The sequence below is a fragment of the Anabrus simplex genome, chromosome 1 (genome assembly GCF_040414725.1).
Source record: "Anabrus simplex isolate iqAnaSimp1 chromosome 1, ASM4041472v1, whole genome shotgun sequence".
NCBI classification, from domain to species: domain Eukaryota; kingdom Metazoa; phylum Arthropoda; class Insecta; order Orthoptera; family Tettigoniidae; genus Anabrus; species Anabrus simplex.
The window spans coordinates 407406702-407432479 of NC_090265.1; the positions used below are offsets into that span (position 1 = coordinate 407406702).

Sequence of the window (25778 nt, forward strand, 5' to 3'; positions counted from 1 at the left end):
CTACAGTAAGAAAGATAACACTAGCAATCATAGATGATGTGATATATGTTATTAACTGCATTTTCACCAGGAAAGTCACTGCTTTCCATCCATTTTCTACATTGCATTATACTGCTTCTTTTTCTCTTTTTCTTTTAGGTTCCCACCTGAGTATGAAGAACATATGGAATGCACCTGAAATACAATCAAGTAAGTTCTTAATTATTATTATTAGAAAAGGGTCTGTAACATGAATACACTTTTTCTAAAATTTCTCCAAATATGAAAATCGCTCATGGTCAGAGGTTGCTTGTAATTGAAGATGAAACAGATGAGAGGGAGAGATTGAAGTCTTGAAAGCAGAAATTACTAAAAATTATTAATAAGAATAATGTATTCTTAATATTATTAGCTAACAACACTATTCTCTCAAGATATTTTCTAGTTATAGAAATTTGTGCTAACGGCTGCCATTTTCTTATCATATTACTACAGTTAACTGATATAATAATGCTATCAGCTTAACAGTTGATATAAAATTGTAACAAGTGGATATTTTGTGATTCTTACTGACACACATGGTGTAACCTTATTCACAAGAACAAACAATGTTTCAAGTCAACAAACAAGTTGACAAGGAGAATTCTTTGATAAGAAATAATGTTGCCAAATGTAACAAATGATCTAAGAAGTAATAACACTACTGTAGATTGTGAAACAACTCCTTTTAAATACAATATCTCATATTTACAATTGTACAATATATTTACAAATATGTTCACTGTACATAAAAATCAGGGGTACTATTTTGATAAAATTACGTATTCTAGATACATGTCAGAAACATAATCAAATAAGTATTTTTCAATCAGTACTAGAAGGCACAGAAAAAATATACTTATAGTTATAATTGTTGAGAAAGTTTTTTAAAAATTTAGCTGTTGACATATGCACAGAAGTTGACCTGCTTTTATTTTTATAATACATAAATGAACTTCTGAAAATACTATATATTTTTCACTAAATCACAAACACTAACAATAAAAAAGTACTAATTTTATATTCAACTACAAGAAATGCAAACATTATAAATCTACATTATAATGATATTAGAACATTACTGCATCATTAATTTCTTTAAAGCTTCATAAAAATAGAAATCCGATGTATGTTCTGTACAGTATATGGACAGTAACATTGTGCAACTGATAGCATACCAAAATGGCACCCCTGATGGCGAGGCAGTACATTACACCGTCATACATGAGATCAGTTCCTGACACAACTGATTGTACCGCAGATGGTCACCAGAAATGCGTCTCATCTTGAGGCCTTTTAGCTCACAACCTGAGTCTTCACACACTCTGAGTTCAATCTGAACTCCATCTGCATATTCAAGTGCTAATCCTCCCTCCCCTTGATCCCCTGAGTCATCACTACCTACACATGATGAGAACGTAAATCCCTTTGGCGGTGCTCTTGTGTCAATTATCCGTTTCACTAATTCTAATATATGGGATGCAGTGAGCTTTGAATAACAGTCGGGTAGGGTAAGTTTGAACGAACCACTGGATGTCTTCTGTAGTAGCTCTGAACCGAACATGTTCCCTGTAGATGAAGATATCTCTGTCACTGACAAGTCCTTAAACAGTTTATTTTTACTATTTTCACAAGAAACATCCATAGGATTCATAAAATGATTTTGGTGGATGTGATGATAATGGCTGGATTCTTGCGAAGGATCTTCACCGTAGTAGTCGACGAGATCGTGTAGGTGAGGCAGGAATGGTGAAGGTGGAGGGAAAGTATGCCTCAACACTGTGTTCTTCGGCTGGACATAAGAGTCCCGTCGCTCCTCTGATGAAGATGTAGGTATTCTTGAATTAACACTGGAATAATGTTGGGAATGTCCTAAAACTGCCTGCTGACTATCACTGGAATGTTGTTGGTCACCACTCTCTCCCCCTACATTATTAGTCTGTGCCTGTTGCTTGCCAATGCCACGCACTATTGATGGTCGTGATGGATCACATGGACCAGATATGACAAAAGAAGGTGGTATTGAAGCTGGAGGAGAGAAAGGGTGTAAAGGAACTATAGGAACAGTCTGAGAAGGGGAAGGATAATACCCGTGACTTCCACTGGAGCTAAAGTCAATATTTGATGGGAAATAATAAGGCTGTGATTGGTACGATACAGTCTCTAGTGGGCTTACCATTATAGGATGCACCATCGACACCTGTTGGGCAGTCACATCCCTAGGTGGCGAATCTTCTACAACCATTTCTGACATACCATTGTCATCCAAATCAGAGTGGGCAGAATCACTTGAATTACTTGATGATGAAGCAACAAGTGTTACTTCACCCCCCATTTCATCTGTTACAGATATCTGTGGGTGATGCGGGCTAAATGCTGCAGAAACACCCAACTGTAACTGTCTGGGATTCCCAGAAAATGATCTCCTGTCCATACCAAAAGTCATCTGTTGGACTGCCATGTTATTCTCCTCTTGAATCATACCAAGAGCAGGCGAATTGGAAGGCGAGTGTTGTAGAGGAGTTGATACAGGCGAGCGGTGGTGAGGGTGATGAGGTGATGTCTGCTGAATTCTCAAGTCTAGTGGAACAGCTGGTACTGACGTTGGTGTTCCCTGAGTAATGGACCCTGTGTTGGTAGACAGTCCACTTAGGCCCTGAGTGATGGATGTTACACTAGAGGAACCACCAGTTGTCTGAAATTGCTGCTGCTGTAAATTCAGTCGTTGAAGATGGTGATCTAATGTTACATGTCCACCATCAGGCATACATGGTGACTGCACATGATGAATTGGAGAGCCTTTCAAAAAGAGAGAAAACAATAATGAGAATGGGATTCTGAAGTTACTTAACAAAAATACAGAGTACAAAGAACTAAAGTGTTAGCATTCAATGGAGTTAAAGTTATATTTACAATACTGACATACTATTTTAATATCCGAAATGGTTCCAGAAAATACACTACAGCATGATAAATCAAAGAAAGAAAATTATTATTATTATTATTATTATTATTATTATTATGAAATGAAATGTCGTATGGCTTTTAGTGCCGGGATATCCCAGGACGGGTTCGGCTCGCCAAGTGCAGGTCTTTCTATTTGACACCCGTAGGTGACCTGCGCGTCGTGATGAGGATGAAATGATGATGAAGACAACACATACACCCAGCCCCCGAGCCATTGGAATTAACCAATTAAGGTTAAAATCCCCGACCCGGCCGGGAATCGAACCCGAGACCCTCTGAACCGAAGGCCAGTACGCTGACCGTTCAGCCAACGAGTCTGACATTATTATTATTATTATTATTATTATTCATACACTTCTCCACAGGAAATATGGGTAGTAATGGGGCACGGGATGCACCAAGTGCCTTACATAATTAAAGTATTTACACATTATAATACAAACATTGATGTACAGGTATATACAAAACTGTAGATCATGGGATCTTCATTCTTGCGAGAGGAACGATCGCACAATGTTGCATGTTGACAGGAGGTCAGAATGTTGCATAATTTTGTAGATGTTCGGTGGGAGACCCAGTTCTCGCAGACTCTTGTGAAGTGTATGTGGAATGAGGCTGTTGACTGACAGAATCACAGGAACTATTCGTACCAGTTTCATCTTCCAGATCCTCTTTATCTCTTCTGCAAGTTCTTTGTACTTGGAGATTTTTTCACTGTACTTCCTGTCAATGTTGGTGTCATTGGGGATAGTGATGTCAATAATGAAAGTGGTCCCAGTTTTCTTGTTTACCAGTATGATGTCTGGCCTGTTATGGTTGACTGTTTTGTCTGTCACTACAGCAGTGTCCCAATAAAGCTTAATCAACTCGTTCTCCAGGAATGGTGTTGGATGGTACTTGTAATAAGGGATACGCTCCTGAATTAATTGGTTTTCCTGAGCAAGTGCCTGGTGTATGATTCCCGAGACAAGATTGTGTCGTCTCGTGTATTCTACGGGGGCAAGTACTGGGCAGCCCGCAGTGATATGGTCGATGGTCTCGAGATGAACGGAGCATCGTCTGCATTTGTCGGAGAGTACGCTGGTGTCTTTGATGATGTACTTTTTGTAACTGTTTGTAGCTATTACTTGGTCTTGTATAGCAACTGCAAATCCCTCTGTCTCCCCAAATAAGCGCCCACTTTGTAACCACATACACGACGCATTCTTGTCTATGCTCTGTTGGTTTAGATTGCTGTAGTATTTTCCGTGGAGGGTCTTCTCTCGCCATGTCCTTTCTTTCTCCTGCAGGGATACTTGGTGATTTGTATGTGGGTCAGAGGCATTGTATGGATACAGAACAGTGTACTTGTCAGCAAGTACTACAGCTTCATGGAGAAGGCTGTTTTCTTGCTTTTTATGGAAGTATCTCCGTAGGTTCTTTATCTGATTCAGGAGCATGACTTGAAGATCCAGTACTCCTCGGCCTCCCAATTTTCGTGGGAGAGTGACCCTTTCCATGCATGAATTGGGATGATGTAATCTATAGGTGGTGAGCAAAGTTCTCGTTTTTCTTTGTATGCTGTCTATTTCTGTAGCAGACCATTTCAGAATTCCGAATGAATAAACAAGGGTTAGAATAGCGTACGTGTTTATTACTTTAATTTTGTTCTTGGCATTTAGGTAGCTGCGCAAAATCTGATGCAACCTCGATGTATATTTATCAGCGAGTTCCTGTTTGATTTTCTTGTGCTCCAGAGTTGTATTCTGAGCAAATCCAAGGTACTTGTATGTCTCTGTTTGTGTCATTCCCTCAATGAAAGATCCGGTATGGAGCTCATATGGTTAGGAGTTTGTGTACCGACCACGTTCAATTGTTAGCAGCTTACATTTCTTTACTCCCAACGTCATTCCCACATCAGATGAGTAAGAGTCTATTATATTCAGCAGGGCGTTCATTTGTGTTTCGTTGTGGGCATACACTTTCAGATCATCCATATAAAACAAATGAGATATTCTGTGTTTCCCATTGTTATATTTAATATCAAATCCAAAACCAGTAGCTTTTAGAAGATTGGATAGGGGATTCATTGCAAGGCAAAACCACAGAGGACTTAATGAATCTCCTTGAAATATACCACGTTCAATTTTAATTGTGTCGGACATGATACATTTATTTTCTGTCTTAGTGCAGAGCATTGTCTTCCAATTGTTCATAGTAACTTCAAGAAAATGAATTATGGCAGGACTGATCTTGTACAAATGAAGTACCTCTTTTAACCATGAATGGGGAACTGAGTCAAATGCTTTCTGATAATCTGTATACGCTGTGTACAGGTTTCTTTGCGAGTGTATTGCCTGTTGTGTTACAACGGAGTCTATGATTATCTGTTCTTTGCACCCTAGTGATGACTTTTTGCATCCTTTCTGCTCCTCAGTCAGAATGTTATGGTTGCTGATATGTTTATACATTTCTTCTGTGAGAATGGATGTAAAAAGTTTGTAGATCGTTTGTAGACAAGTTATTGGTCTGTAAGATGATGGATCTTTAGCATTTCCACCTTCCTTAGGTAGGAGGTATGTAATTCCTGATGTAAGAAATTCAGGACACTCTTCAGGATGATGCATGAGATAAGTGAATTGTTGGGCTATTTTCTTGTGGACGCAAGTGAAATGTTTATACCAAAAATTTTGTATTTTGTCTGTACCTGGTGCTTTCCAACTTTGAGTTCTCCTGACAGCATTACTCACATGGCTTTCTTCTATGGTATCAAAACTCATTTCTGCATAACCATTGTTGTTTTTCTCTTCCTTAATCCATGTTTTGTTTGTATTGTGGACTGTGTTGGTACACCAAATACGTTTCCAAAAGTCTTCCGTGTCCTGCATACTTGGAGGTTCTTCTGCCTTAGTTTGCCGATTTTGCTTGAGCGTTCTGTAGAATTGGCCCTCATTCTTGGAGAAAAGGTTGTTTTGCATTTTCCTAGCTCGAGACTCTTTGTACCTTCTGAGCCTTGCTGCTTTTGCACACAACTTTTGTTTTTGGGTGTCAATGTATTCTTTGACCTTTTCTCTGTGCTCGGGTTCATTTGTGTGGGTGTTGATTTTCCTGAACACATTCCTCAAGTTTCTGTTAGTTTTCGTTTTGTTACAGAGGTATGCAGAAAGCTGACCAATGGTTTTTCTTAGCTCTTGGATATCAATTTGTAATCGACGTTGCCATATTAGCATATGATGCATACAAGACAGTAAGAATAAAATAATATGTACAATACATACAATTTAAAGCATTAGGACCGAAAGCAAAATAACTTTAAATATGGATTCGTAGATATTTAATCCATTCAACTGCTTCTGGATTGGCTGCATGAAGATCTTCCAAGGACCCAGGATACATATGTAGAGGGCACTCCTGTATGATATTCTTGATAGTTTGCACTACATATCCACAGTCACAATGAGGCGAGTCTATCCAGCCCCACTGATATAAGGTTGCACCGGTTCGGGCAGTGCCACAATGAATTCTGTTCAGTCTGACCAGATAGCCTGAGGGGGATGAAATCCAGTTAGTTTTATGGTGGGGTCATGGATTTCAATCAGACCATGAGGTGGAGATTTAGACCACTCATCCTTCCATATATTTCGGGGGGGCAAACCAAGTTGAAGTAAGTTTTATAGCCGTCTTGTAGGCTGGTTTTTGTGATTGCAACCTGGATGTAGTGATTTGGTTGACGTCATGGTGGGTTGGGAGAACGCCATTCTTCATTATTCTGCGCCATAGATGGACAAGAGCTTGCTGTCTCCTGATGTGAGGGGAACAATATTACTCAGTACAGGTAGCCACTGAGACGGAGTGCAGTGAAGAGTGCCAGAGATTATCCTCGTCTGGCGGAGTTGGATATCAATAACTTGGCAATGGGAACTGTTCAACCATATTCCTGCTCAGTATTCAGCTGGAGAGTATAGGACAGCCAAAACAGTAGACCTGAGACTGTTGGCATCAGCGCCTCATGATGTTCTGGCTAACCTACTGAGTAGGTTATTAGGGCTTTTTAGTTTTGCAGCTGTTTCTTCAATATAATAGCTGTAAGTTAGTGCTCTGTCCAATATCACTCGTAAGTACTTAGGACAGCTGTTGTATTTCAAATATTGGTTCCCGGACATCACTCTAGGTTGGTATTTTGCCAGCAAGTTGCTAAGGTGAAATGTAGTTACCTCAGATTTGGAAGGACTTGGTCGAAGCTGCCGCTTTCTAAAATAAACACCCAGCTTTCAAAGGTCTTCATTCAAAATATTCTCTGCTTCTTCAAAGGAGGTACTCTGGACTGTAAGATTTATATCGTCTGCATAGATGGGGATCGAACGTTGCTTCACGTCCATAGGTGAAACCTTAAATTACCTTACACATGTCCTCCAGGTGGTGTTAAGAAAGCAACAGTGCGATAAGATGCAGCTGCCCCATGGGGCCTCACGGCCATGACAGTAAAACTGACACAACAAATGGTCCTTCTAATGTATTTTCTATTGTGACCAAAGTCGAGAATAGAGCATCGTCTACTTCATTTCTAAGGATGTATTCGCGCAATGTTTCCAATAACAATCTTGCCTCTTGGCTCTCCTTCTTCCTCACAGTCTTCGTTCACGTCGCTCTGAACAAACAAACAGTCCAGGCACCACAGACTTCAATGATTGTTAAAATGTACAAAATCGTCAAAAGTCAAATTTTTTTCCTATGTCAGGAAGAAGGTTCCATGTACTGTGCACCACAAGTCCATTTCTCCTCTCTGCACTGTCACTGCAGTTGATTCTGTGACTTCTTGATGAATCTGCATTTCTTGAAAGAGTTCAAAATCATCATCAGGGTGACATTCTTCCATGCTTTATTAGCCAGAGTCATTGCTTTAAACATTGTTATGTTGGCCCTCTGATCATCTTCAATGCTATCTAACACCACTGTCACAACTGCTTTGCAGTAAAAAGTTTTAAAATTCTGAAATACTCTCTAGTCAGGTGGTTGTAATTTCGAAGTGGTGTTAGCAGGGAAAACGTGAAGTTTCACATTATACAGAGACTATCCAGAAAAGGCAGAATTTTTCACTTTTGTATTTTCATGTCTTTGTCCAGGCTCGACTACCACCAAGTGTCATACACACCTTCTTGTTGGAGCAGTAAGATGTAGAAAATGATTTGATACCCTTGAAATATGTAGGGTTAGCAGCTTTCCCTATCAAAAAAGAAGCTTCAGTCTCTGAGACCCATCCATGTATTACTCTTTCATTGATATGTTTTACACCAAGGCATTTTTCGTCTTTGAAAGTCAATGTTCGGTCAGGGACACACTTGAAAAAGTCCTGTCAGTACGGACCATACTGTGCAACTCATAATTTGTCAGCAGGCTCCCTAGTTGATCTTTCAATGCCAAACAAATTGGGTCAACAACACTCGCATTTTTTCCACAAATTTTGTTTAAAGTGTCATGTCTTTTGCGAAGTTAGTGAGCCACCCTTCACTAGCAATGAACCCTTCAATACCCAAACTAATAGTGAATGACTTAGCCTTTTCCTTATGCATATAACCTCTGAGGGGTATGTTTTGTCCTATACATTGACTAAGCTATTCCAAAAAACTTTCTTCAAGATGCGGAAATTCACCTTCCTCCCTCTGTATGATGAATTTTCAGCAGTGCAATCTTTCTGCTTCAGGACTGCCAACAGTGTGGATGCTAGACTCCCAAAAGTGTTCGCTACTCCTTTTGTTTCATTCCACTTTCCACAGCTTAATTTTACAAATGATTACTAGGGACCAGAGGTTCATGCATTTGCACATATTTTTTGCACCACTGTATGAACATACTGGTAAATTATTTTATGCAAATCACTAATATCTGAACAGAATATGACCACTTTTATTGTGTATAACAATGCATATTTTGTCTTTTTTAATAGATGCATCATACTGTATGTTTTATGCCCTAAAATTACTGTAAAAGAATATTATCATTTTTATTATGCTTAAAAATGCATGTCTTGGCATTTTTTACTAATGTGTAAGTTTTGTGAAAAATTTAAAGGCCTTTGAGAGTCCACCTACTCAATACAAAATACACTTGATTTATTTGTTTACTAAGTTACATTAACACATGGGACACGTTTCGTCCTGAAGTGCAGGACATCTTCAGCTGTAGCTTGGCTAGAAATAAAAATCAACAAACATAAGAAAGAAAAAACATGCAATTGCTACAAGAATATCATTTTAACCACTAAAAGAACAGTTCAGATTTAAATTGGTGTATTTTCCATTTAAGAAAGCTCTTCCAAAACTTATTACATAGCACTTGTTGCATTAAAAAATCCTTCATGCTAAAATCCAGGCAAAGTTTTAACTATGTGGGGGAGAGAGGACCTCTCAAAGGCAAGGCTTGAAAAACCGGTCAGTAAAAAGATGTCAAATACAGCAAGATCTTGCGTAGTATAGAAAAAGGTCTGTAAAGAACGAAAAAAGTATATCGGTGAACAGTTGAAACTGAGAGCAGAAACATACTAATCGTTATTATAAGGAAAGATGTACTCAACCCCTATCATCCTCAATGGCTGTCCTTGCTGTTACTTGTTTTCACATGTGTGTGTTTTAAATCTGGTGTGATTTCTCTATAGTTACTACAAACTTTCTTGTCCCCTTTCTTAGATACTGGTATTATTATACCTTTTTTCCAGTCTTCTGGTACACATTTGTGTTTCCACATTCACTTTAGTAATCGGTACAACCATTGCATACCAACAGGTCGAGCACTCTTTATCATTTCCACACTGACTTCATCCATCCCTGTTGCTTTTCCCATCTTCATCTTTTGTATCGTTAACTCCACCTCCCGCATTGTTGTATCATCCTCTGTTGTTGAGTCCTCACACTGTACTGGTTCTCTTTCTCTCCTGTACAGTTGTTTCCTGTACAGTTGTTCACATTTAATAGCTTATCAAAATACTCCTTCCATCTTCTCTTTATCTCTTCTGGGTGTGTTAACAGTTTCCCATCTTCCTTTTTCACTAGCTTTGTGGTAACTCCTTCTGTCCTGTTACTTCTCATAAGTCCATACAGCATCCTTTTACTGCCACTTACATCTGCTTCCATTTTTTGTGTAAATTCTTCCCAACTTTTCTTCTCCTACCACCTTCTTACATCGCTGTTTGCTGTTGAGATACTTCCTTTTGATTTCTTCTGATCTTGGTTCCATTCTCGCCTGGCTGTCTTCTTTTCTTTCACCACTTCACTTCCTCATTCCACCATGGTGTCTCCTTTTCTTTCACTCTTGTAGATGTCCTGCCACAAGCACTCTCTCCTGCACTAACAAATGCCTTTTTAAAATTGGCCCACTCTTGTTCTACATTTTCCATTTCAGTAACTAGGGTTTGTTGCTTCAATCTCTCCTGAAAATCTTCCTGTACATTTTTGTCTTTCAATTTCCATACTTTTATTTTGCTTTCTCTTATCTCTTTTAGTTTTTCCATACCCAACTGTAATTTTTCCACAACAACTCTATGGTCCCCATCAAATTCTTTTCCTGGTAAAGCTGACAAATCCATCAACTTCCTGCGATTGTCCTTTCCACCATAAAGTAGCCAATTACTGATTTTGTTCTTCTGTCACCCCACCCAAATCTCGTAATTTTACTGCTGTTTTTCTTTCGAAACCATGTATTCCCCACTATAAGTCCATTCCTTTCACAGAAGTCCACTAGTTCCTCTCCTTCGCGATTCTTTTTCCCATATCCATATAGCCCAATGACTTCTTCCTTTCCTTGTCTCTCGTTTTCAACCTGTGCATTCAGATCTCCCATAATTACCACTTCCACACCTGAAATTTTTCTTTCTACTTTCTCCAAGAATCCTTCAATATATTCTTCTCTGTCCCCCGCCCCGCCTGTGGTGCATACACTTGTATGAAGTCCATCACTTCATTTTTCATCTTTAGTCTTATCGTCATTATTCTGTCACTCACACATTCTACCACTTCAACATACTCCTCCAATTGCTTCAAAATGATTAGTCCCACTCTGTTCATTGCCTCTTGGCCACCTTTCCAGTATAATGTGTATCCTTTCCTCAATTTCTTCCTTCCATTACCTTTCCATTTCACTTCACTCAGCCCCATCATTTCCACCTTCTCCCTCTCCATGAAATCTACTACTCCCTATGCCTTTCCTGTCCCGGTCATAAGATTTACTATTGCTATCTTAATGTTGGTTACTGGTCACCCATTTCTCACAATTCCCCCAGTACCCTGAGAACTGCACGTCGCTTTAAGCATGGGACACCCTAACCTTTTCTGAGGTTGATTTCCTAGTGCCATACCATTCATCATATTAGAGATAATCAGCATGCATTTGTAATGGACAATTTGGAGATGACCTTTGTTGTTCACTACGATCTTGAGATTACTTCTAGCAACTAATATTTCAGCGGGTGATTGGCGAGTATGAACTAGTACAAATTTTTCGAAGATGATATGTTGTTTCTGCAATATTTAAACAAAACATTACCTGTTTTTTTTTGTAAATACCATAATATCTACTATGTCACATGAAAAAGAAATATACCATACTGTACTTTATCATACACAGACATGCATTTGCCTTAAGGGGCATATTTGGTAACACCATATTTTAATATTTTATATTTACATTATCAGTATATTTAAAACAAAATATTTTAAACTTTTATAAAAATATTTTAAGGATTTTTAGCACATAAAAATCCATTCCTTAGTCATGACAATCACTCTGAATCGATGAGGATACCAAAACACAGGAATTTTTTGATTTATCAAGATTTTCTCGAAAGGACCAGACAACCAGTTTGATTTATCAAGAAATTTAAATTATTGAGGCTCAAATTAGCAAGAGTCACCTGTATTACAAAAGGACAAGTCCCCTCAATATGAAACACCCCTAAATTTCATTGTGGACTCTGTACTGGCAGACATGTATTGCTTGCCTGGCGTTCGCCACATCCCTTCCATCTGCTTGCCATATGGTACAGTATGCCAAAACATATATTTCTCGTCCACGGACTAGTGGTGCACTTAGCGTTTGCCAGCAAAAGGTGAACCTTGAACCAAAACTTCCGCATCCCCTCTCACACAGCCATGGTGCTAGCTATACAATTACTGGCGGCACTGTGGAATTCATGTGTTATGGTATCATGCAATGCCATGCAATTTTCCTGTTCGACAGTACCTACAGTCAACAGCCGTGACCCACCTGGCCGAGGTTTAGTTGTGGTTATGTTTTCACTTCAATATCAAGTCACTGACAGCTGACTTGGGCAGTATGGGAAGGCAGAAAATAGCTCTGACTAACTGCTGACTGATGTGGTAATTATAACCATTCCACGTTCGAAGTCACTAAATTTCCTTGCTCCACCCATTCTGCAGATATATTGTAACACTGAACAACATCAAGCCCTCAGCTGCTTTTTGTAGCAGCAGTGGTGGTTGTAGTAACATCTAGGGTTTAGTTTATGTGTCTCAGAGCTTTTGATCAGACAGTGTATATGCACGACCATAAATTATTACGAACAGCAAAATACAAGATTACCTACATGAAAAAAATGTGATGACTGGTGAGAATATGAATCACACTACTCCAGATAAATTTCAATAAGAACCAATGGAGCAACTTTCTCTCATATACACCGATGCACAATAGGGCTAAATATCAAAAGTTTCGACTGTGTAAATGTGCACAAAGGAAGTCTCTACAAAATGCAAATATTTGTCATAAAATTCAATATATTCAATATAGTCCCTTTCTTGGGCTGCTACTTAAATAATATTGGAGGATAGTATATGTAGTACCTGGAATAGATGCAGGGCTCTGAATGATGGGTGGTGATGGGGTGGGAGACATTTGAGGTGTGGCCATGGGAGACAGAGAAGGCGTGGCCACACCCGCCCCCTTCATCTGCTGGATGTGCAAGGAGTGCCTCAGTTGCAGCTCAGCCTGTGTATGTGCATCAGTTGCTCCCCCACTGTGCTTCTGTAAAGAAGAATTATAATATTTCAGTAAATGAGGACAAACAAAATGATCTAAACTTGTTACACAGGCACGCATCAACTTCAATGAGTTCAAAGTTTTTATCAGTGCATCCCTCTAGGAATCTTAGCTTTTCTTCCAACAATGCTACATAAACTTCAAGGAAGACGTACACATTTTTCACTTACATCTTTAAACTTCACTCTGATACAATTACAATAGTGTATCATTATTGTCATTTCAAGGCTGTTTAGTTTACCAACTGCTGAGATAGCTTCTAATTTAACATCCTTTGTTTTACATCCACCACCCTTTATTTTGTTTAAATTTTATTAAAACAGTTGTAGTTTGATTTTATAATGACTACAATCTCTACTCCAATAAATACACATTTGATATTCAAAATCAGCCTTGCCAATACTTAGGAGTTATTTAATTAATTATTTGTTATCACCTAACACACCGTTATGTTTTGAGGACCTATTGTCCTCTTCCTCAGCATTTTTTTTTCACAATACAAATACCTCTCAGACCTCTTTAGTGCATTCACCTCCGTTGGTTGCTGGGACTAGTGCATTCATTTTAAATAGAACAACTGACAGAGCTTCAGATTTGAGTGTCAAAAACAATCAATGTCCAAATTGCTAATAATAATAGTAATGTTATTTGTTTCATGTCTCACTAACTACTCTTTTATGGTTTTCGGAGACGCCGAGGTGCCGGAATTTAGTCCCACAGGAGTTCTTTTACGTGCCAGTAAATCTACCGACACGAGGCTGACGTATTTGAGCACCTTCAAATACCACCGGACTGAGCCAGGATCGAACCTGCCAAGTTGGGGTCAGAAGGCCAGCACCTTAACCGTCTGAGCCACTCAGTCCGGCAATTTGCTAATAGAGGAGAAAGATATTGATCCTGATATCAATGTTCTACTGACAGGCCTGTTGCCTGATAATAAGGTCAAGGCCAATTATGTTTATGTATGGACAACAGTATATTAATTTAGGCTGGAGTGAAGAGCTACCACACTATGGGGTGTTCGAGGACAGATGGAAATACCAGCAATATTTAACTGATGTAATCTCTGGATTGGAAAATTTTAGTAATATTTTAAGAGATGCTAATTTTATTTTGAGGTAACAAACAAGGATAACATTTGAAGAAGATTCTAAATAGAATAGTGTAGTTTAGTGTTCTTTTATGACAAATATTAGATATCAATTAAGAGATGTTTAGTACTTTGGTGTTTGGTGTTTAATAATAAGTAAAGAAGTCCAAGAGATATTTGGTAGTGTGAAAAAAACCATAGAGGAAGAGAACAATTGTATTAGATGATAACAAATAAATAATTAAATAAATAACTCTTAGGTACTGACAAGGCTGATTTTGTACATAAAATGTGTATTTATCTTGTTTAATGCAGAAACCACCTACCTAATGGCAAGAGTTGTACAAAGCTTTACTCGCACCAGCATGGGCACTACATGACAAGATGTCCCATCTGAGATTTGACGATTAAAAGAAATTGTACAGCTGCTGTTCAAACACAAGAAATGAAACAGATTCATAGCTACTTTCTGCAGCTGTGGAGGTCAAAAGTTGTAACAAATGCCCAACATCAAGAATATAAGAGCAGGAGGATTGATTTCTTTAATTCTTGGCTGCAGTCCATTATAATATCCTGAAATGTTACTAGTATCGTCATAACTCTGGCCTCACTGATCACTCAAATTAAGATGCAATAACTGGCACATCAGACTATTCCTGGCAATCGCCACATCCCTCCCATTGCTTACCACATGCTACAGTATGATTCATCATGCCAAAATACACATTTTTCGTTGTCCACAGACTAGCGGTGCACTTGGCGTTTGCCAGCGAAAGGTGAGCCTTGAACCTTTGTGATAGCAATTAGGTAAGAACATAAAGAAACCTTCAACATGGGTGTCATCTGGCAAAATGTAACAAATAATAGGTGTTAACTGGTGAGTATGTAATGAATCTCGGGTTGAATCTATGATTATTGAAAAATACTAGGCATTTTACCACTGTTATGACGTTCTTAACTTAATCAAAATTGCAACATAAACTTGTCAACAATCATAGATGATAAATAAATGGGTACACCTCTTCCTCATCCCTCCCCCCTCCCCTTTCACCTAGCCAGGTGATCAGCCATGAATGAGTCAAATTTAGATATCAGTTCAATACAACCAAGAAAATTCCCCTTTCTTACAAAGCCAATAATTTTCTTTTCCCTGTGAAATGGTAGTCCATGAGCTAAAACTTTCACCAATTCCACAGTATATTGCTATACATTTTGCCAATACAATACTTCTTCTTGATACTGCATAATTAGTATGGTGTCCACTCCTCCTACAAGTCTTCCCCTACTGACATACTCTGCTGGACATACACCGTGATCAGAAAAACTGTTATGGTCATACAACATATTTCAATTTTTTCAGTCATTAAATCCAATGGTTGGTGATGAAGTTGTACCTCCATTAAGTTTGCAACCTTGCTTCACAAATTCACCATTAGTAAGTTCTGTTGAAAATGTTTTTGAAAAAAATAATTTCAGACTGGAATGCTGTCTTTCAGATTTAAAAAAAGTCTGCCTATATATTTTGCTCGATTCCATTGTGAGGTATGGAATTTTATAGTTCATCATTCACTTCCTACAATGCCAGGTGATCAGATGGTTCAAACAGCTTTTTGACAGTTTCTCCTGAATAAAGTAATTATTGAATTGATTCACTCTGGTGATTTCCATACCCAGTCAAAGTACTGGGTATGGAAATCGCTGAGCTAGTCGAGGGCACAAGCTGTGGTGGTGGTGATTTTTGTTTTAAGAGGAAATACAACTAGACAACCATCCTCTCTGAACAAATTACGTGGAAACAGAAAAGAAAATTTAAATTTTATTTATTCAACAACTGAATTTGAAAATGAAGTTTAAAAAAAAATTATATTATGCCAAAATGAACAATCACATCCAAAGGGAACACAAATTCCTTGAGTAAATGAACACTTGAAATTTATATGGGCTTGAATAATTCACTCTCACACATTAAGTGAATGACAAGATCAGCAATATCCTCATCATTGGCTAGTATGTTCAAGTGCCTCCTGCAGGTCGAGGTACCATCTTAGGTCAGAAGATTGGCGCACTCTGTGAGATGTGGGCTACGGTCAATTCGGCGCCAGATGAACAAATTGAAGGGTCTTCCCTTTGTAGGAGATGAGAGAGAGAGTGTGAGAGAGAGAGAGAGAGAGAGAGAGAGAGAGAGAGAGAGAGAGTGTGTGTGTGTGTGTGTGTGTGTGTGTGTGTGTGTGTGTGTGTGTGTGTGTGTGTGTGTGTGTGTGTGTGTGTGTGTGTGTGTGTGTGTGTGTGTGTGTGTGTGTGTGTGTGTGTGTGTGTGTGTGTGTGTGTGTGTGTGTGTGTGTGTGTGTGTGTGTGTGTGTGTGTGTGTGTGTGTGTGTGTGTGTGTGTGTGTGTGTGTGTGTGTGTGTGTGTGTGTGTGTGTGTGTGTGTGTGTGTGTGTGTGTGTGTGTGTGTGTGTGTGTGTGTGTGTGTGTGTGTGTGTGTGTGTGTGTGTGTGTGTGTGTGTGTGTGTGTGTGTGTGTGTGTGTGTGTGTGTGTGTGTGTGTGTGTGTGTGTGTGTGTGTGTGTGTGTGTGTGTGTGTGTGTGTGTGTGTGTGTGTGTGTGTGTGTGTGTGTGTGTGTGTGTGTGTGTGTATCATCCATGAGCTATCCTCTGCCTATACAATACTACGGCCTCTCTCCGTTAAGGCCAGAAAGAAGACTGCCACATGGCAGCTGTCTTCTTAACTGTTCTCAGCTTGTTGGGAGTTTGGATAGCTAGCCACTCAGATCCTCATGATGCCAAGCAAGTATGTTCAAAGGTCTAGGTAATGAAGGTATCGTTTCTTTCGCAGTGTGATCCACAAGTTCATTGCCCTCAATTCCCACACAGCTTGGAAGCCAGGCAAAGGTGATTCTGGTGCCAGCATTATACTGTATAACCAGGCTAAAAGATCATGAATGTGTTGCACCAGTGGATGTTCCAGAAAACAGGTATCAATAGATTGCAGAGAATTTAACGAGCCGGTATACACGAAAAAATGGTCTTGTAAGTGCCTCAACGCAAACTGCAGAGCTTCTAGGTTGGTGAAGAGCTTGGCAGTTTATATGCTACAGACACCAGGAAGCAAAATCTTGGTGCTGACATAATCAGAAACGAATGAGTATCCAGCATTTCTCTCCTATCTTAGATCTGCCTGTAAAGATGTCGCGCATCTAGATATAACTGAACGACATCATGGAAATACCTCCGATGAACAGAGACATCCACATTCACCTGAGGTCTAAGCAGTAAACTAGCCATATATCCAGTTATGGAACTAATCATGGAGGTACCTCGCTAGACGTCCGCTCAAGAAAACCACTGGTAGTCATACCTAACTCGTGACACAAGCTATCAATTTAAATCACAACCGATCATGTATCATATGGCCAGTTTTCATACCTCTGGTGATATTAGGTAGCAAAGAGGCACTGATAGCTTTGGATGATGCGACATTTCACATATTTTGTTAGCATACGTGAGGAGTATCTGCTGCTGTCTTTTTCTTAAAGATGGAACTCCCAATTCAGCGAGTATGCTGGGAATCGGACTAGTATAGAAAGTTCCGGTTGCCAGCCCAACTCCACTATGCTGTATTCTATCTAAAGGATTCAGCACAGTTCTTGATGCTGAACCATACCGCACTACTATAGTCGATATGGAAGAGAACCGTAGCCATGTAAAACTATAGCAGCACTGCAAGGTCAGCACCCTACAGGGAAGTGATGCTGAGAAACTTAAGCATGTTAAGTCTCTTCATACAGGCTACCTTCAACTGACGAATGTGGGGCTGCCATGTCAGTCTCTTATAAAAAAGGAGACCCAGAAACCTGTGTGTCTACGACTGGTAGCATACAGTTTTGCAAGCAGAGGTCTGGTTCAGGATGCACAGGGCGACATCAACAGAAGTGTATAATTGAGGTTTATGCTGCTGAAAATCTGAAATAGTGTTGTAGGACCCATCTGTCAACTCTATTAATAATTTGCTGTAGCTGTCTCTCAGCACTGCCATCTTTCCTGAGCTGAAATGTAGAGATAAATTATCTACATACAGCAATGGAACAACTGTGGGCTCAGCAGCAACAACTATGCCAGCAATTGCAAATAATGTGACACTCAGTACAGATTCTTATGGTTATCTATTTTTGAACATAATACTGAGAATGTATTCAGACTCAAAAGAGCCAGAGAAACATGTCCTCAATAAACATTGGCAAATTTCTCCAGAATTCCCCTGTCGATCGATCGATCACCAATGATCTGCATTTAGGGCTGTTTCCTAGTGGCAGATTCCCTATCATTTGTTTGCCTAGCCTTTCCTTAAATGATACCAAAGAAATTGGGAATTTATCACATATCTCCTTTGGTAAATTACTCCAATCCTTAATTTCTCGTGTAAACTGGAGAGAATCCCATACCACCAGGTAGTATTGAAAGCCTTTTTGAGGTCAAAGAATACAGTGATCAAGTGTTCCTTCTGAAGGAAGGCCTCCTGAACGGTGCCCTCCAGTCTGACCAAGTGATTGCTGGCAGACCAAAGAATAGCAAAAACCATACTGGTAGTTAATTGGGAGATCTCTCTTTATCAAGGCCCACACAAGTCATTAGTTCACCATCCTTGTGAACAGTGTACAGAGGCCATCTGTTAGGCAGACTGACCTGTAGCTATCCAGATGCTTTGGACGTTCACTTAGCTAGGGAATTGGTATTACAACCCCTTCAATGCACTGGGATGGACACTCCCCCTCACTCCATATTCTATTGAACAGGTTGAGAATATCACTGAGACATTGGTTACTCAAATGTTTGAGCAATTTATGATTAATTTTGTCCAGCCCACGAGCCATCTCCCTGCATAGCACAAGTGCACTCTATAATTCTCAATCTGTGAAAGGCATGTTATACAGTAGGAATACAAAGCACTAGAGGCAAAAGAGAGGTGGTGAGCCTCTGCCACGTGCTTTATCAGCAAAAATGCAGATTCATATTTCCTAGAGTTGGATGTATCTGCAATATGGGATGCGATGTGATCTGCAATGATGGTTCCACAGTATCGTTACATTTAATGCCACTGTCATCAATAATTTTCTTTGAAGAAGGAGTCTAGTTTCAGAATTTTCTTCAATAAAAAACTCTTATGGTCATCTTTTGCCTTTGTGTTTATGAAATTCAGTTTAACTTGGCTTTTTAAAAATGTCAATTGTATCTTTCTTACTCATTTTGCTTTCATTTCAATTAAAACCGCAAAAAAAAAAAATCAATGTCGCTACCACTAATAATACTCTATACCAGCGATTCTCAAACTGTGGTATGCGTACCCCCAGCGGTAGGCACACGTTTTCCAGGGGGTATGGGAACGATTCTTGTTGAGAAATTGACAAAAGGACAAAAGAACCAAATGCTGCGATCAGTTTTCAAGGTATACAATATGAACTTTCTTCTTTGATTATATGAGGAACACATTAATATCTGATGTGGCACCACAGTAGTACTGTACTTCTATTACACTACTACAGGTTTACCATCAGCTTTGCTGCATTGGAGGATTCTGTATTTTTACCTTACAACAAGACTATGCAAATTATTCTCAACAGTGCACTGTTAATGCTGTGACATTTATTCTTGTTTGACTTAAATAACATATTTCTTTTCTATGATCAATATTTTGTTTTTGATAATAAAAAATATTAATTACAAATTTAATTACAGTAGATATAAATGCACCAAAATATACATTGCTAAGAATATAAACGGCTTCAATTTGTTTTAAATAGGTAACAGATTTATTGTTCTTTTTAATATTTCCTTTCGAGTTTGTAAGAACATAACAATGTAACATGTGGCATTATTTTATTTCCTTGCTTGGAAATCGAATAACCATGATATGTTAACTGAGTGGTTGAAAGTATAGGCCTAGCTGAGAGTTTAGAATTATACTTTGTGTATTTGTTTGTGTACTTTTCTCACATCAACCAAGATGAAGAAATGGTTAATGGCGCAACCCATTAAAAAAGATGATGATGATGATGCTTGTTGTTTAAAGGGGCCTAACATCGAAGGTCATCGGCCCCCATTAAAAAAGCAAAGACTCGAAACAGAAAGTCAGGCTACTTCTGATGAAGATAAAGATTGTACAAAAGTTGCAGAGCCAGTGGAAGCTCAACCCTTTTCTCATATGAATACGTGTTCTGAACATAAATCCCAACATAAGGTCAGAAGGTATGATCCTGCGTACTTGTCTTTAGGATTTACTTATAGATGAAGTGAGTCAAAACCATAACCCCTTTGTTTTGTTTGCAATGAGACCCTTTCCAACAATTCAATGAAGCCATCTTTATTAGAAAGATATTTTCATATAAAACACAAGAACCTGAAGAATAAGTCACTTGATTTTTTAAAAGAAAGGAAGCATATCTAAGGTGTGGTAAACAATAGATTGCCTCATTTTCATCTATGAATATGAAGGGTCTTGAAGCGTCATTCAAAATAAGCTTATGAATATGTAGGGCAGGAAAACCACATACTGATGGTGAGTTATATTTACTGCCTGCAGCTAAAGACATGGTGTTGAGCCCGGCTGAGTGGCTCAGACGGTTGAGGTACTGGCCTTCTGAAACCTACTTGGCAGGTTTGATCCAGGCTCAGTCCTGTGGTATTTGAAAGTGTTCAAATACGTCAGCCTCGTGTCAGTAGATTTACTGGCATGTAAAAAAACTACTGCAGGACAAAATTGCTGCACCTTGGCATCTCTGAAAACAGTAAAAGTAGTTGGTGGAATGTAAAGCAATTATTATTATTATTATTATTATTATTATTATTATTATTATTATTATTATTATTATTAGATGGTGTCGAGTGTTATTGGTGGGAAAAAAAGGCAAATCAGCTGGATGTTATTCTCTTGTCCAATGACACTGTTTCTTGCAGAAGAATTTGAAATACGGCTAAAAGAACGTATCGTAACCAACCTCATGTCTAAAAATACTTTGCTATACAGTTGGACGACAGTACAGATCGCACAAATATGGCACAATTGAAAGCATTTGTTAGATATATACTGATTCTGCCCCTACAATGGTGGAAGATATGCTTTACTGAAAGGAGCTTCCAGAACGAACAACAGCACAAACAGCACACAACTTATTTGACAGCATACTGGTGTGATTACCCAGATCAAGAAGGTTGCTCCAAAGGCAAAATCTGTTCACTGTAGTCTTCACAGAGAGATTCTAGTTCCAAAGAAACGTCCAAATGGAATGGAAATAGTGTTTACAGAAAAAGTGATAATAGTTAATTTCATAAAATCAAAAGCAGCCAATTCCAGATTATTTGCAATATGATGTGAAGAAATTGGGAGTGAACATATAAACATCATCTTTTCTATATACTGACGTAAGGTGGCTTTCCAAAGGGAACTGTCTTGCATGTTTGTCTGAATTAAGACAAGAAGTTAAAGTTTTTCTTCTTGGTAGTAAATATGAGTTCAGTGATAGGCTTACAGATGAACAGTGGCTATGCAGACTAGCTTTCTCAGCTGACATCTTCCGGTGGCTCAATGAGCTGAATATAGGACTGCATGGAAAACACACACCAGTTTTCTTCTTGCTAGTTGTTTTACGTCGCACCAACACAGATAGGTCTTATGGCGACGATGGGACAGGAAAGGCCTAGGAATGGGAAGGAAGCGGCCGTGGCGAGCTCACAGCTGCGCACTCCTAACCACACGGCCAACTCGCCCGGTACACCAGTTTTCATGGTTCAGGACAAAATAATAGCTCTGAAAAAGAAGTTGTGAATAGAAAACTTTCATTCTTTCCATTCTTCAAAAATTCCATAGACGAAAATGAAATTAAGCTTCATGATTCCATTGAAAGCGATGTAAAAGAACATTGTTTAGGTCTGGTTGAAGATTTTGGTGAATACTTTCCTGAGAATATAGACAGCGAGTTCTGGATTCGCAACTCTTTTTCCATGGTGGGAGACTTCAGGCTACCAGATTCTTTTCCAAGAAAAGGAAGAAATCATTGAACTGTCCTACAATGAAACATTTCAAATGCAGTCTCAAGAAAACATCTTTTACAAATTTCTGATTGCAGAGACAAGTCAAATTTTGTAACATCGCCTGCTATGCTATAAAATTCATGATGCCTCTCTCAACAATGTACCTATTTAAGAGTGCCTTTTCATCCATGGTGTACCTGAAAAATAAGTACCACAATAGGCTAAATATATAGCCAGACCTCTGCTTGAAAGTCACGCCTGGTCAAGTGGAAATCAGGAAACTGAGTCACAATATGCAGGTACATCCTTCCCATTGAAAACAACTCACTGATTAATAACAATTTTGAACTTTATAATTGTATTTAAATTTGGAGATAAGAGAGTGTATGTTAATATCTTTTTCATTATTTTCAAAACTTGTTTAAATTGATCTTAATGATACTAAAACACATTATATTAAACTACAATATTTGAATTATTTAAATATAAATACTTTGTCACATTTGTAATATTACTATTATTTGTTATGTCATTAACTTTGAACCTTAATTTTGAAAGAAAGAAAAATGGTGGGGGTACAATAGAAAACTGGTCATGACTGAAGGGTACAATTTTTAAGATATTTGAGAATCCCTGCTGTATACTAATATATTCTAATACTACAACAAATATTTGTGTAATAGTAATTCATGTATTTACGCAAGTTTTGATTTACTTCTTACAAAAATAAAAATAAAACCAACATATTCTACACCGAAACAGAATGGAATACAAGCAGATTACCAAATACGGGCTAATGTGTCTGGTACAGGTCCTTTTCTATTTCTTGTTCAATACCTAAATGACTTATCTACAAATATAGGATCCAATGCCAGTTCAGTTTTACATGTAGATGATACTACTTTTTTCATTGAGGCTAAAACAGTCAAAGAACTCAATGTGCTATGTAAGCAAACATTGAAAATGGCAGTTGAATGGTTTTCTGTGAACAAACTCACGGTAAATGATAAAAAGACTCAGACAATTATATTTAATTTAAATAAGAATCAAGTAAATCATGATAATCAACATGTGAAATTATTAGGAATACATTTAGATTCAAACCTGAACTGGAATGCTCACATAGACTTGATTTCAAGTAAACTGTCAAGAGTGGTGTATCTTTTGAGAACCAAGCTCGATAGCTGCAGTCGCTTAAGTGCGGCCAGTATCCAGTATTCGGGAGATAGTAGGTTCGAACCCCACTGTCGGCAGCCCTGAAAATGGTTTTCCGTGGTTTCCCATTTTCACACCAGGCAAATGCTGGGGCTGTACCTTAATTAAGGTCACGGCCGCTTCCTTCCCACTCCTAGCCCTTTTCTGTCTCATCGTCGCCATAAGACCTATCTGTGCCAGTGCGACATAAAACAACTAGCAAAAAAAAATCTCTTGAGAGCGATCAGAGAAAAAGTTCCAAGTAAATATCTTGTAAATGCCTACTCTGCATTCTTTCATAGTATTCTTCAATACGGAGTTCTACTTCAGGGAAACTCCAGCCAGATTTCTGAAATTTTACCTCTCCAGAAGAGGGCATTGCATGTTGTAACAAAATCTTCTTTAATGGCCAACTGTAGGCCTATATTTATTAAGCTGTCTGTTGTGACTGTTGTGAACACACATATTGATAATGCACTTCTTAAAATATATGCAGAAACAGACAAAATCAAGCTCAGAAGTGTTCATAAATATAATACCAGGTCAGCTAACCAAGTCGTCATACTATGTCACAGGTTACAAAAGATGGCTTCAAGCCATTTCATTGTTCAGTTTAAGATGTTTAATAAACTGCCTTCAGATCCAAAAGAACTACCATCTAATATATTCAGAAACAAGCTTAAGAAGTGGTTACTCAGCATCCCTTTTACTCAGTGCAGGAATACCATGAAATTAATCAATGTGATATACTGTATACTAAAATTACAATTTATTAGTTTGTGTATGTACTGTATATTATGATTTTATTTTTTGACAATGTCTATTGTATGTAACATACTTAATGACTGAATAAAAATTCTATTTTATTCTATTCTAGTCTACAAGCGAAGTGAAATAGCGGAGAGTAGATGGGCAGGAGGCAATGTAGCCAAAACGTTAACTGCAAAGTCCTGCCTCCGCTTCTCCATAGTTGCATATCGAGAACTGTTCACCCAAGAATGACCAATTTTATCTTACCCTTAAAACTGGGAATACAAATATCTTTACAATAAAATAAGAACCCCAATGGTATATATTATTTCAGGTTTAATTTTTACTTAAGAAAACAATTTTCTCTTAGCTATATTTTATTACCAGCTAGGTAAAGTACCTGTTCTTCGTACAGATTTATGAGCAAGCATTACAGTGGTTAATGATGCAAAATGAAATATGAGTTATAACCCCACTAAATATGAACCCTAAATCTATGTACACAACAACAAAAAGATAGAAACATTGCTAACATGGACTGCAGTGTCAAGATGAAGATTGGAACAGCCCATAGCAGTTTCCTAATATGGAAGCAGAGTTGGGAAGTAACTGAGTAAAAAGTAAGTAAATTACTGTACTTGTAACAAATACATTTTTGGTCATTTTTACTTGTAGCCGTTACTTTTTACAAAATGTAACCTTTACTCATAATACACTTCTTGAAATATTGTCCCCATTGCTATCTGTTCTCGTCATGGACACAATTACACGGGACCTGCAAAGGAGTGTCCCTCGAACTCTCTTATATGCAGGTGATGTCTCACTTGCTGATACCACTAGAAGTGGACTGCAGTGTCAAGTTGATACCACTTGCTGATACCACTAGAAGTGGACTGCAGTGTCAAATCCTTCAAATACTTTTTCCAAAAGTGTGAACAGCTTATCAGTTATTTTAGTTATTTTGCCACGGACCACAGCTCAATCAAAATAACACTATCCTAAGCAATTGGCCAATGTTCAACCAGAACCACTTCATCTTTTGAATGCGTCAATCTATAAGTGATCCATAGCTCCCTCTGTGAATCAGCAGTAGTGTGTCAGCCTCTGGATCCCAAGCAAACCCAGCAGAGGTAGGTAGACGTTTGCAGGGAGGAGGTCTATTCAACACTCTGTGCTTTTTTTTTTTTTTTTTTCCTTAGTGGTTTAATGTTGCACTAACACATCAACAGTTTTCGGCGATGGAACGATGGGAAAAACCTACGATTTAGAAGGTAGCGGCCGTAGCTTTAATTGTGATAGCGACAGTGGGATTCGAACCCGCCATCTCCCACATAGCTGTGAGCTATGTTGTATGACCTCCACATGTAAAGGATCTCTTTGGTGCTTACCCAACAAAATTAACTAAACCTCAGCCCATATATCGCCCAAAAGAGATCCGGTTGAAGTCTGCCATCTGGTGGAGTAAAACAAAATGTCAAAATTAATGCCTACGTGGCATACTATCAATCAATCATTACTAAAAATGCCTGCACATGGTAGCTAAGTCATCATCATCATTATTATTATTATTATTATTATTATTATTATTATTATTATTGTACCGGGCGGTACACCTCCACGCCGCTAATTTAAAATGTGCGCCAGTTGAAACTCCTCTGCTGGAGGAAGTCTGAACTTTATCGACAGTATTAATTTTCAAGTTTCTCAGAA

General features: G+C 38.4%; 1 protein-coding gene across 3 annotated transcripts in view; it reads right to left on the bottom strand.

Annotated features, from left to right (window-relative positions):
- Positions 1–683: 683 nt before the first annotated feature.
- LOC136856864 (serine/threonine-protein kinase SIK3) overlaps positions 684–25778 on the bottom strand; it is a 677731-nt gene continuing 652636 nt past the window's right edge. For all 3 annotated transcript variants that reach the window (XM_068224993.1, XM_068224992.1, XM_067135068.2), the window contains 2 exons: positions 12816–12996; positions 684–2817 (listed from right to left, as the gene is read on the bottom strand). In XM_068224993.1, the coding sequence (XP_068081094.1) occupies positions 1229–2817; positions 12816–12996 (1770 nt within the window). In that variant the 3' untranslated portion in view covers positions 684–1228. The remainder of the gene's footprint in view (positions 2818–12815; positions 12997–25778) is intronic.